Here is a 13,146-nt window from a genome sequence, read left to right as displayed (position 1 = left end):
ACAATTTACAACCTTAGGTTTTTATCGCAATGTAGACTTTAGGGCACCTGTTAAGGTTTCCTCTTGAATGGGGTGAATGCTAGCTTTCTTCGATCATGCCAGTTACCACCAGTGTTTAGGCGCACGGTCATCGAAATCAGAACGCGTGCATGTCGCAATGCTCGACCTTAATCTTATATCCAGGTAAAATAAGACGTTGAAGCCTAAGGAATGTGTGTAGACGCAATATTCTTATGTTGGAAGTGTGTTGAGAAGGTGAGGGGTAGGAGCATGGGCAACTTGTTTGGCCTTAGCCTAATCGAGCTAGTCAGTCGCGAAACTCACGTTTTCACGCGATATAACCGCCGTTTTGAGACGCATGACGTCGCACACTACGCGTCTGAACCCTTTGACTTGAACCCCATCATTCTAACAACATCAACTAAATACCTTCCTACTACCTTGCGTCATGTCAGGCGAACCTGAGTCTTCCGTGGCAGCACCGGCACCTTACTACATTTCGAAGTCGGCTATCTGTACCAACAGCAAAGGCGAGAGCATTGGTAATGGTCTTTTTGCTAACCGAAGGTTCGGTTCAGGCGAAGAGGTCGCAAGCTTCAAGAGGCCTCTTGTTGCTTCATTGGAGACGGAACGGCTGCTCGATACCTGTGCGAATTGCTACCTCTGGACTGAAGGTTCATCGACTGGAACAAGGTTGTATGTACCGGAAGGCGCAAAAGTGAACAAGTGTGCTGCATGCCAGATCTTCCGCTACTGCAGCAAGGTACGTCGAGTTATCTGCGGGTATGTTCGTAGACTGATATGCATCAGGCATGCCAAAAGGACGCATGGAACCGGGGACATAAGCATGAGTGCAAGATGCTGAAGCCAACGGCTGGTAGACCCCTCCCCAAAGCCTTACTTGCATGTATGGAACTATTCATTAGGCGAAAGCATGGTTTGATTTCCGATGAAGAATGGGAGCTGCTTTGTCGCTTACCTTCGCACATTGACGAATTCAAGCGGAACGGAACCTACGAGAATATCGAACTCATGGCTATGGGTGTCGGTCAGTTCTCGTCGTTGCAAAACCTTTTCGACAAGGACTTTGTTGCAGCGATGTATGGTCGAGTAAGTCTGTGATGGACTCTTCTAACTTTCTCACTGACATGTATAAAGGTAATGTCAAATGCTCTGACACTGATCACACCTACGTTAGATCCTCTAGGTATCATGATCGACCCTACACTCTGCCATATGAATCACTCCTGTAACCCGAACGCATACATCATGATGGACGGTCCGCGAGTGAGCGTTCGTACACTCCGACCCATCAAGAAAGACAAAGAAATCTACATATCGTACATTGATGCTACGAATCCCTACCACCGGCGACAAGAAGAGCTCCAATCCCGCTGGTTCTTTACCTGCCGCTGCGCCCAATGTCAGGAAAAGGCGACTCTCCAGGAAGACAACTGGCTGGTACCATCAAGGCCTGGATGGGTCTTGGGAGCCGAAGTTGCGTCCATGGCAGAAACTCAGGAGAAGCTGTTTGGTCTCTATGCGGAACTCCAAGCAACAGAGAACCCCCTGCTTGTTAGAGCAGCGATCAGGCAAGCACTCAAGATATGCCATGAGGCAATGTTTCTGCCGATTTATCGACAACCATATGCTGCACTCCGCGACGACTTGATTGTGAACCTGCTTTCCGAGGGACGTTACCAGGACGCATGGGCGCAATGTGCAAAGCGGTATAAGTACATTCTTCCCAAGCTCTACCCAGTCTCGTTCCACCCGGTCCGGGTAGTACAAACATGGCAGATGGCGATGTTGGCCGCGTACCTAGCAAGTACTCCAGAGGGTGTAGGTGCACCGGAGGTGAATATGGGTCTCATTGCCATGATGTTGGTAAAGCAGGTGTTGAATGTAGCGCACCTGAGTCATGGGCTGGCTAGTACATTCACAAAGAGTGTGAAGGCCAAAGCGGAAGAGATGACAGAAGAGCTCAAGAGGAGTATTGGAAACGCAAACAGTGATGTCATGAACAGGGAGCTTGAGGTTCAGAGAGACAGGCTGATGGAGATGGGGGATTGGGCTCAGGACGGCCAGATAGAGGAACGGGCAAAGATTCTAACTCTGCACGAGAAAGCCTTCAGTGTATGAGCACAGCCACCCCGCGCGTGCGTGTTCGTGCTATAGGCAAGGCATATAAAAGTCCACATGGCAATTCTACCTCTTACTCCTCAACAACAATACCATTATTTATAATTTCAAAAAGCCGAGAACCTCTTCTCATGGCTCTTCGCTTGTTCCTCTTCTTTCAAAACGTCACAGCGAAATGTCATGTGCGGGCTGGCGACCCGGGATACCTGCATACAAACACCGGGTTATCCAGAACAAAACGCCTGGTGCACAGATCGATGGAAATCTGCCACCGTCACAACTGCGCATTCACGTAACATGTTCGGATTGTTGACAGTAGCGTCCATATTACCGAGATCTCCTCGCGCAGGCTATCTTCCATCTGTATGAAAAATATTTCCATGGTTCTTACTCCTTCAGCGAGCATACGAATGAGTAATTAACAAATTCGCGATGCAATATATTGATGCTGTCTGTGGGTCAGCAATGCGCTCCGAAAGCAAAACACGGTACCCGCATGTCCCTGAGAGCTCACCATCAGCTCTGCTCTATATTCTCCTGTGGTCTAATTTACCAACAAAAAAACAACGAAGGGCTAGTCAATGTTCGGCGGCTGCGAGAGCAAGTGGAAGAAACGTAAAAAGCGAACAGAACTTTGCATGTGGAGCATGTTGAGTAGCGTCGTATCAAAATTGATCTGGACCATTTCCATGTTGCGTTCTGCTCTGGCAGTCAACATCGGTGCACTGCCACATACAAGAAAAAGCTCAACAGGTCTAGAGCCTACATCATTGTTAGGTTACCTATTGTGCATGTTTCCATACTATTGTAGGCTGCAGACCTGTTCAGTCTTTTCCCAGGTTGATGAGGCACCGTCCACCGCGTCTATACACAGCGAATCGCAGTGCCATCGGTAATCTTCCCCCACACTGCTCCCTCTTTAAAACTCAAAAAGCTACCAACGCAATCCATGTCCAGGAGTGGACTCTTCCATGTACCATGCTCTGCGCCTCAGCTTCCCGCTTCCAAATATTGAAGCCCGCGCTCACTTCGGCCATCAAACCCGGTTCAAAGTTTACAGCAACGTATTACTATCCCTATCAAAGCTCAAACTGATCCAAGCATGGGCAGTCGCTCAGCCTTCCGAAAACACATATAGCATTTGATCGTGGGTATCCTAGAAATACGGGGTGTGGACGCGTCTGCCCTGTCGATCAAGCTAGCGACACAAGGAGTACCATGCTGCGCCATGTGATGATCTGGAGAAAGCTAACTCTAGCGGGAGTGTGTCGGCAATCATCACGACATTCATAGGTCAACCAAAAAAGGGCCTTTGAGCGGAGCCGCCGGTGCTAGATAGTGAGCGTGTCCACCAAAGGAATTAACATCTGATGCAAGCGCACTTTGCGACAGCCAGCGTCAAACTATTGGTATGGTGTTTCGATGGCACGTGTGATCTGGTTTTGGATTGACTTGCTCGGCGAGCAGATCGAGTTGATCGACTAGATGACGTGTGAGCTGGAATGGAATAAGTGTCCGTTAGGCGAATCACATTAAGCCTGTCAAATAGAGTAGTAAGAGGGCGTGCTCGTTCCGATACTGCAAGGGAGTGGATTATGGCGTTAAGGTTTCGACGGGCTTGTCGATCGGCAAACAGTCACGCTAGACCAGGGCTGAAGAACCACGGCAGAAGCAATATAGGGTTCGAAAAGGTGAACTAGTGAGATTGGGGCTTGCATGAGATACGTGCGTGGACGCAAAACGTGACACTATAGTAAGCCCTATGGTGTGATTGTGTAGTGCCTTGCGTCAAACCTTCGTAAATCGACGCGCGATTCGCGCCATGTTTCCCCACAGCTCGGTGAGATCGGTTTCGTAACGAGACTCAGTCGTAGTAAGAATTAATTAATTATTACGTTACCTGAGAGAATGATGCGTGATGATGTAGCCATTAGAGAGCAGATTGGTAAGATTCGTGAAATGGGTATCTATGTTGGAGAAATTGGCGTTGAGAAATGCCGCCGTACAAGAATATCGCCGAAGCGGGGGTATGCTGGATATCGCTAATCGCAAAAGTTTGTACACAAGTTGGCGTATCAGGAGCCGAGTGTTTTTGTAGCACCGGTCGATGATCGCTCAGGTTCGCACGAAGCTACCCACTGGGAGTCAGTCAATGCGCGAGCTTTGCCCGCAAAGCCTATCCTCTCGACACCGCCTTTCCAAACATTGACAACCGACTTTTCTTGGGCTTACCTGCTGCCCCTCGCTGCTCCTCCCATGGTGAAACGTCATTGATCTGAAGTCGCCTACCAAGACCTAGACGTTCACGTGGAGACTCATACCAATGCTTGGAGAGCTCCGATGGCGCAATGGTAGATGGAGCAATGGAATAAGAATCGTCGTCGTCGTCATCACGATCCTCTCGAAGATCATCAGTGCTGGCTAGCGACGCTTCGTACAAAGTTGGTAGCGCTGGAGCTGATGGTGTTCTCCTATAGTGCGGCATGTGTGTAGACCGCTGAACCGGCGGTGGGCCCTTCGTTGCCATTGGCCGACTGAAGTTCTGGACCGGTCGCTGAGGGGCGTAGTGTGGGATAGACGATGCATCCAAGGGCGACTCGTAGATGGCGAGCGGTTCGCTTTGTCGGCGCTCTACAACAGGTTGGGGTTGGAAGAGGAAGTCATGTGAGTCGGGCACATCGCCAAAATTGTTTTCAGCAGGCGCCTGAACAGCATGAGCATCCGTTCCCCATGCTCCTTGGTTGGGCCGGTCGTTCAATTTTCGGAAGATAGTATCTGCAGTGTCCATGACGATCGTATCTGCGGATGTCGTCGAAGAGGCTGGAGAATGTGGTCGCGAGTCTACTGATCCGTCTATGCTTGGACGATCGCTCGAAGTGGAGTTCGAGAGCCGAACTGGTGACTGCGTGGTAGAATCATAGGATGCGCCAGCGCTCTCTGATCTGGGAGGTAACGCGCCAGACGCAGCGGGGTCATCCGGGAAATAGTAGGACATCTCCGGGAGCGTGGTAGTTGATGGCGAGGATCCGAGGCCAGAAGCTCCATCTCGGATAGTAAGGTTTGATATGGAGGCAGATGCGACAGAGTTGGGTGGGTTACGGGTGCCGTCTGTCATGACAGAGAATCTCGACTCGTTCCAGGGCGCGTTCTTGAGAGGCGAGCCAAAGGAGCCCTTGGACGATACGCTGATTCTGTTGTCCTTGCTGTATGCGCTTGTTGTTGAGTACCGGTGTTTGACGGATTCAGGAACACCGTCCCATTTTGAATTGACCTTGGGGACAGAATTTGGAAGTTTTTGGCCGACATAGTTGCTGCTGGCTCTTGACTGCGGCGTAGAGGTTCCGGAGTTGAGATTCTGCTTGCGCTGCTGTTCCTTGAACTGCTCCAAAGCGACTTGGGATGGTTCCTTTAGAGAAAGAAAGCCGAGCACGGAGCCCTTTTTCTTCTTCTTCGATGACTTTGAGCCATTTGACGAAGAGTTGCTGGAGGATATGGAAGCCAGACTGGATGACGTCAGGGAGGTAGTGTCGAAGGACGGACGGGAGATATTCGAAGGAGCGTTTGGATCCGGGGTCGCGGGCGGCTCTTGACTATAAGCAGAGTCGGGCCCAGAGTCCTGGGAAGCAGAGTCGGCGATGGAAAGGCTGTCGGACGGAAGCGGATTTCTGTACTTCAGCTTGGGCATGCGCGCCAGCGGGGACTGTGCTGTTAAGTCTGCATTCGGAGCCATGGCTAACGAAAGTGATTTCGGTCGGGTGGGCCCTTAGGGTTTAGCGGCCAGTCAGTGCCAGTTTGATCGTCGTTTGATTGGCAGGCCGTCGCTAAGGCGTAGCGCATGTCATGCAGGTGCAGGTAGCGGACAGTAGTCGAGGGTCGAGAAGTGAGGAATTTGAGTGGCATTTGGAAGGATGATATGGAGGTGGAGAGGTGAGGGTCGAGGACGGGACGGCAGATGAGGGAAATGGGCGTGCCTGTACCGAGCTGGAGAGTCTGCAAGTAGAAGGCGCAATTGAGGGCTCCAAGGCTAGCAAAAAGCAAGAGCGACTCACCGTGGAGGACGCAGGCTGGGACGGGTACGCTACGCTTCAAGAGACGTGATTCTGATGGCTATCCACGCGGCACTGCCTATCAGAGTATTGCTATTGGCGGGCTGAGCATGGCGTTTTGGTGGATTACTTGGGTGGCTTCTCGCTCTGGCGCTGACCCTTGCAGGCGTTCGGCTGCGTAAGACTCTCATCTGCGAGGATGTCGCCGGACTAGACGGACGCGTTTTGCGACATGCAAATTGGCAATCAGAGGGCAGATCTTGAACGCCGTTATGTCGGTTGTGAGATGGCAGTTGCTTCGGAGGAGCGCACTGACACTGCCTCGTGCCGGTGCCGTCTTTAGCCCTTACTTTGTCTCTCCTATATCCCTCAAGGAACTTGCCATTCTGTTCGACCAGACCGCATGGAGGTCGGATAGACATGACGAGATTCAGACGTCGGGAATAGCGGCGCGTCACGCAATCGCTGTCTGAGAATGCCACGCACGGCCACAAGCAAGTGCAACCGAGGTCAGTGTGCAACTGGCATCGTGATGGTGTAGACGGAGTACTCGGAGCGCGGATTACCATGTTCGGATACTCCTTTCTGGTCACAGCTGGATAGTAGTATGATGAGACGTGTATACCGTTCCAATACCACAGACTATCGTATGACACTCTTACTCGGATACGAGAGACGAGGCTCAATATCTCTTCCGCCAGGGTAATCGAGTGTTGTCGGCGGACTGTGTGACGTGTGGCGGTTGATGTTGGATGGCCGGCTTTGTTACAAGATAGACGAGATCGACTCCCGTACAGCCGAATCGCAGCCAAAGAAATTATCGCCCGCAGGCCGGCTCCGCACAACCCTCGCACTCATCTCGCGACGTGTCGACAGCAGCAGCCAGCGTGGGCGTTCCCGCGCACAATCTTGCACGACCGACATCCCCCTCGCAAATCGCACCTGGCATGGACGGCCCCGGCACAAGTCTAGATTGCGCCTAAGACGCCGCCACCTCGCGGCGAACCACCGCCGGAGATTTACCAGCAGCGCTCCCAGGCCTCTGCGTGGCCTGACCTTGCTTTCACCGCAGCGTGGTCGCCGATCGCCCTCCTGCCACGACTCTCCGGCTTTGCGCCTGGCGACGTCTCCCTCCACCAAGCCATGCCTGCGCTCCTGGTCGATACGAACGCGCGCCCGGTGTCCTCCAGCGATGCCTCGACCGCCTCGGAGCACTCTGGCGCCCGCTCCAAGTCTCCTACGCCTGACCGCCCGCCTGTGTCACCTCTCACGCCCACGGCCTCCGCTGCCCAGTTAGCTCCTGTGGAGCGCACCGAAGCCCGACCCCGCCCTGCCCCTCCGCCCACGGCCACCTTCAGACCGCAACCGCCGTCCGTCGCCATATCCGAGAGCGAGAACCCAGATGCCATCGCCCTGCGCTCCGCCATCTCGCTCCTGCAGCTGCAGCGCGAAAAGAGCAAGCGCGACCTGAGGGCCCTCCAGGACCTCAAGGCAGCCGCTGTATCCGACCCGCAGGCGTTCGTGCGGTCGCTGCAAGAACAACGCGCGCAGGCCTCCCAGTCGCACCAGGACATCCTCACGCCAACACTGGCCGGTCTGTCCGACGCAGCAAGCAGTAGCGAACAAGACGCGAACAGCGCAGACACGCGCAAAGATTCCACGCACATGGAGGCGAAGCCAGACCCACCCAAGTTCCCCGCAATACCGCAGCCGCAGAACATCGTGCGATGTCCACCCGTCAACTGGGACAAGTATCACATAGTCGGAGAGCCACTAGACAAGATGCACGAGGAGCAGAAGAAGTGGCCGGGCTCTGCTGAGCCTCCGCGCACAAAGTCTGGCCAACGGGCACCCCCGCACTCAGTGACCGCGCCATACTCTCCCTTCACCGACGGCGTCAGCGCTGGCTCGTCGTCAACAGCCCAACCCACCAAGAACTCCAAGAAGACGCCGTCGTGAGGCCGGATAGCACCGTGCCAACAGGCTGCGACCCAACACCAAAGCGCAATGCGCAACACTTCATCACTACCACAACCGCTTATAACTATTCCACTCCAAAAGTCCGAGAGCACAGGCTGCTCTACGAAAGTAATGCACTTATGGTCATCATGATAGACGATGCCTCACGAATAGACGACGAGACCATAGCGATAGACCCGAATACAAACAGACTAGACAAGCCAGTCCTTGACCTACATGGTGCGTTCGATAACTCACCTCACTCATGGAAAAGTCTGAACCCATGGAGCCGACATCAAGATGGAAACATGCAAAGTAGGTGACCCAACATTAATGTAGGCTCCAGACCCGTCCCAGTTTTCTCTTGTATGGGGTGCACTTATAGGCGATCTTGTTGAATCCAGCTTCTATTTGTGTCACCGTAGTCTGCATCGATTCGTACCTGCACACGCACGTTGCGGCTGTGCACCCCACAGTGGTCCCGCGTGGCTGGCACATCTGCAAGCGCCGCGCTCCTGCCTACACCGATGCAGAGATTGACGAGAGTTTCGGCACTCTTTCTTTTTTCAACTCTGCGATCATCAACCAACCAAAAATCTAGGCACGTCAAGTTCCTGACGTTCCTGCTTTACCCCTGCGCATTTGCTTCGCTTAGCGCTGCGCTACGTCATAATTCCAGGGTCTGTACACCACACGCCCAGCAACACGTCAACATCGTGGTCAGTGTGTTGAAAAGGCCCTGATTCGTATTCAATGCCGTTGATCTTGAGGCTGAGGCCCCGTTGGTTGGGTCTGCTATTCGCTTGTTGCCATGGCCGGGCCCTAGCAGTGACGTGCGGGTCTTTTGCACGGTCGTCGCATCGCAAGCTTGTATTTGCGCGTCACGTATAAGTGGTTGACTCTTCCTTTATCGCCTTTGACGCATACTCAACACCTATCGCTTTTGTCTTTTATCTGCGTTTCGGCCTTGCAGCGCTGTTTGAATACATCGCCATTCACGGGTCGCACATAGAGGGATCGCGACTACTTGCGCCTTTACACCTACACCACACCTACACTACAACCGTAAAGCCAACACCATCACGATGCGCTTCATCGCAGTACTACCGGTGCTATGTTGTACCGCGGCCCTCATCCTCTCGTTTCTCTGCCTATTCGCCGGGCATAAGAAAGGCTTCATGGAAGACTACTCCCTCCTGACGCTCAACACGTCCGCTGTTGGGCAAACGCTCATCCAAGCTCCATCGGAAGATTCCGACTCCACACTTTCATCCATCATAAACCTCATTCCCGACTCCATCACCGACAGCGTCACCAACGAAATCAACGAGCAGATCGACGAGTTCCGCGAGCGCGTTGGCATTGAGGACTGGTACTCGGCACACATGCTCAACTACTGCCAAGGACAGTATGAGCCTGGAGAGGTGGCCAACGCCACGCTGAGTCAGGATGACATTAGCAAGAACGTCACCGAGTGCGCAAAGAGCAGGGCTACCTACAAGTTCGACCCCACGGCCATCATCCAAGAGGCAATCAATAAGACGGGCGTAGACATCACCCTGGAGGACTTAAACTGGCCAGATGACATCCAGAACGGAATCGATGCACTCAACGCGCTCATGGCAGCCATGTTCGTGCTCTACGTCATTGCCATCTGCCTCATCTTCATTACGCTTGTCACCAGCGTTCTTGGAATCTTCATCGGAAACGGCCGACTTACTCCCTGCATCAACTTCCTTCTCGCTACACTTGCCTTCCTGGCTATCGGCCTCGCAAGCGCCCTCGTCACAGCTGTTGCCGTTAAGGGTACATCCATTATCAACAAGCACGGCAACGACATCGGTCTGAACGCGAACTGGGGCGGCAAGTTCCTTGCTTTGACATGGGCTGCCACTGCACTTATGCTTATCGCGCTGCTTGGCTGGATCGCCAGCTTCTGCATCGGTGGCAAGGACCATGGTTCTCGCCGTGCCCGCAAGCCCTATAAGGTTTAAAGGCCGAGAACAAAGAAAATCATATAACCCCTAGACTAACAGATTGGTCGTGTTGATGCGGAGCAATTTTTGGAGTACAGCGGCTTTTGTCTTTTTACACGACCTCACGAACGAGTTCACGTCTTTCCTTAACGTTTCGTCATATACCCCTAGATACCAGAATGTGTTGTCGGACAGATTCAGCGATGAAGATTGTATACCTTAGTTTATTATGAATGGATATACTCAAACAGAACCTCTGTTCTCTTGCACACGTGCACCTTATACAAGGAAAAAGCTGAACAGGTCTGCAGACTACACTGATATGAATACACGCAAAGTAGGTGGCCTAACGTAGATGTAGGCTCCAGGGTGTTTAGTTTTCCCCTATGTTAACATGGATGCACTTGTCTCATACCGCAGGGCGAAGGCCAAAAGATCAGCACGCGCCATCAATCAGCCACGCAATAGAAAATTTCAGTGAAGTGCGCCTACGTACACTGTTGTCCACCATCATCTGTACAAAATCGTCATTACTGTTTGACATGCCTACTTGCACGATACGCAACACGCATTACTACAACGTGTACTCGACACCGATGTATGCCAACTCAAGTACGCATCGTCATTCCGACATTCATGTACTTCTCTTTTGTACTATATAATCAGAAAACCCAGCGTAAGCCCTTATACTTGATTATCACCATCTTCGCAATTCCACCTACTCACTTAGCAACCTGCCTTATTCAATCAACGTTCCAGCCCACCCAACGATCCTTCTTAGCCCTCAACAAGTAACATATCCCCAAGCAAGGTCCCATCATGCCACGCTACCAATCTCGACCCCGGGGCTTTGGATACGACCAAGCTCCGTAAGTTCAACTATTCTCTCACGACACTTCGCGCCGTCTTGTAGAAGTTTGTCTTTCCTACTAGCACTGACTGTGTTTCAAGACAACTTCATTACGGACCCGCATTCGACTACAACGGCTTCCATGAAGGCCGCGAGGGAGGGCGTCGCGTGCGCGAACACTCATACACGCACGCTGGGTCAGGATTGAGAGTGATGAGGTACGATGCTGGAGGCGATGACGACGATGACTATTACTACCGTCGTCGTGGCGGTGCCGGGAGGGAGAGATGGGGATGGAGGGAGAGGTTCAGGTGCTGGTAGTCATACCGTGGAGTCTACATCGACCTTAGGTCACCCATTTTGCATGTTTTCATGTTGATGTTGTCTCCAGACCTGTTTGAAGATAGCGAGCACGTAACTTGAGAGAGGAATGTAGTATCAATGTTTTCGTTTGTATCAAACGGGTATCTAGTTTCATTACCTTCATCAAGTATGCTATGCCTGGTCTCCAACCATAACTACGCATGTTCCTCGCTCGCTTGGATGCCAGTTCAGATGTTCCGTCATACTCCGACGTGTTGTGGCACTAGGGGATGGGCCATGACGACGTCTTGCTCGCTTTTGCGTAGGTGACCAAATGCCGGAGAATATCCAGAATGGTGACGCATCCAAATGTAGCGCAAATTGTGTACATGTGTTCCTGCTGCTCATCGCTGGCGGATGATTTCTAGTAGAGTCCGGTATCAGTGGAGGCCGAAATCGAGTTGAAGAGGAATAAAGCTTGCGCACCTGTGAGAAACTCCTCGCTACGAATATAGTTAGCACTCGTTCGAAAAGCCATATTTCACCCTCTTTTGTATGCCACTTACAAGCTCAGCGTGATATAGCCGTCGCGATCCTCATCATACTTCTTGAAGACATCCGTCATCCTCTTCAGACTAATACACGCTTGCACGAACAGATCGAAGCTCAGTGCATTGCGTCCGTCGCGGTCGTACGTGCGGTACAAGAGTGTGACGAACGCTTGGGAGAGGCGGTATCCGAAAGCAATGAGGGCTTCGTTGAATTCAGCGTAGGATATGCTGCCGGAATGGTCTTGGTCGAAACGGTCGAACAAGCTGCGCCAAGCTGAGAGGAAGCCCCAGAGCCCACTACAAACAATGTGTTAGCTTGAACCGGTCAGGAGAGGGACGAGGCCAAGTACCAGAATTCGTCAAAGTTGACAGAACCAGATCTGTTGGTGTCGAACATTCGGATCATCATACGGACGGTGTGCGGGTCGAAAGGTGTCCAGTCGCCGTTGACCAGCGCTGTTCGCAGCTCGGCTTCTGTGAGCTCACCACTCTCTGTCGCATGCGTTAGCATTGTTTATACGTGAAGACTTGCTACAACATACTGTCTTTGTCGACCGCGCCGAACAGTCTCCACAGCGCTTCGCGGTCATTCGCATCTCTTGGCGGCGGCGCAGGAGTAGGCGGCGGCCTCGACTGCTGCGCCAACTGCGGTCTTCCATGGTATCCCTGTGGCGGAGGTCCATGGCCATAGTTGACTGGTGGAGGCGATCCAACTCCCATTCTGTTGTCTGGCCTCGCGTCGTATCGGCCGTCGTACCGCGGGTCGCTGTATGCGCCTGGTGGGGGTCTGCTGTCATATCCACCACCTCCTGCGCCGCGTCCACCACCGTAGCGCTCATCGGGACGGGTGTCGTATCTTTGGCCGCTAGGAACAGGCGGGGGAGGTTTGTTGTAGTCGGGACGCGCTGAGCTGGTGCGCGGTGGGCGTGAGGCCGCGGAAGCGTTTTGCGACATCATCGCAGCAGCCTGGTCTACGTCAGTCCTGCAGGCGCGTCGAGGGACTGCAAAGACGTACCTGCTCAGGCTCGGCATGCATAGGCAGCCTGTCCGGGTTGAAGCCTTTGTTGTACGCCATGGTGGGAGCGAGTCGTCGTGTGTTTGCAAGGTGGAAAGCAAGATGTCGCAAGGTCGAGGGCTGATGATATATGGAGGTGACACCAAGCTTCAGCTTCTCGGCGCGGGCAGCAATCGTCACGCAGACAAGTGACTCCCAAACACAGGAAGATGCTAGTAGATTTCGTACAAAGGCTTTGCGATCAGCCGAGTAAGATGCGGCTCCAGCGATCAAAGCCCAACGTCGCCCTTCACAGCCCGGTTGC

General features: G+C 52.8%; 5 protein-coding genes across 5 annotated transcripts; 3 read left to right on the top strand and 2 right to left on the bottom strand.

Moving 5' to 3' along the window:
- Window positions 1–448: 448 nt before the first annotated feature.
- On the top strand, window positions 449–2,142 carry J4E79_006872 (uncharacterized protein; the record flags this gene model as incomplete). Its single annotated transcript, XM_049355740.1, has 3 exons — window positions 449–763; window positions 811–1,110; window positions 1,159–2,142. The coding sequence occupies 3 exons, from the start codon at window positions 449–451 to the stop codon at window positions 2,140–2,142; spliced, it is 1,599 nt and encodes a 532-aa protein (XP_049209769.1).
- Window positions 2,143–4,318: 2,176 nt separating this feature from the next.
- On the bottom strand, window positions 4,319–5,872 carry J4E79_006871 (uncharacterized protein; the record flags this gene model as incomplete). The annotated part of the gene is made up of 1 exon (XM_049355739.1): window positions 4,319–5,872. The coding sequence occupies one exon, from the start codon at window positions 5,870–5,872 to the stop codon at window positions 4,319–4,321; it is 1,554 nt and encodes a 517-aa protein (XP_049209768.1).
- Window positions 5,873–7,331: 1,459 nt separating this feature from the next.
- On the top strand, window positions 7,332–8,147 carry J4E79_006870 (uncharacterized protein; the record flags this gene model as incomplete). The annotated part of the gene is made up of 1 exon (XM_049355738.1): window positions 7,332–8,147. One exon carries the CDS (start codon window positions 7,332–7,334, stop codon window positions 8,145–8,147), a length of 816 nt encoding a protein of 271 aa, XP_049209767.1.
- Window positions 8,148–9,232: 1,085 nt separating this feature from the next.
- Window positions 9,233–10,141, top strand: J4E79_006869 (uncharacterized protein; the record flags this gene model as incomplete). The annotated part of the gene is made up of 1 exon (XM_049355737.1): window positions 9,233–10,141. The coding sequence occupies one exon, from the start codon at window positions 9,233–9,235 to the stop codon at window positions 10,139–10,141; it is 909 nt and encodes a 302-aa protein (XP_049209766.1).
- Window positions 10,142–11,838: 1,697 nt separating this feature from the next.
- Window positions 11,839–12,902, bottom strand: J4E79_006868 (uncharacterized protein; the record flags this gene model as incomplete). The annotated part of the gene is made up of 4 exons (XM_049355736.1): window positions 11,839–12,124; window positions 12,178–12,319; window positions 12,370–12,793; window positions 12,843–12,902. 4 exons carry the CDS (start codon window positions 12,900–12,902, stop codon window positions 11,839–11,841), a joined length of 912 nt encoding a protein of 303 aa, XP_049209765.1.
- Between the last annotated feature and the right edge of the window lie 244 nt (window positions 12,903–13,146).

The sequence above is a fragment of the Alternaria viburni genome (genome assembly GCF_023758015.1).
Source record: "Alternaria viburni strain BMP 2772 chromosome Unknown scaffold_14, whole genome shotgun sequence".
In the NCBI taxonomy this organism is placed as follows: Eukaryota; Fungi; Ascomycota; class Dothideomycetes; order Pleosporales; family Pleosporaceae; genus Alternaria; species Alternaria viburni.
The sequence above is the reverse complement of the archived record's forward strand: the minus strand, read 5'-3'. Positions and strand labels throughout refer to the sequence as shown.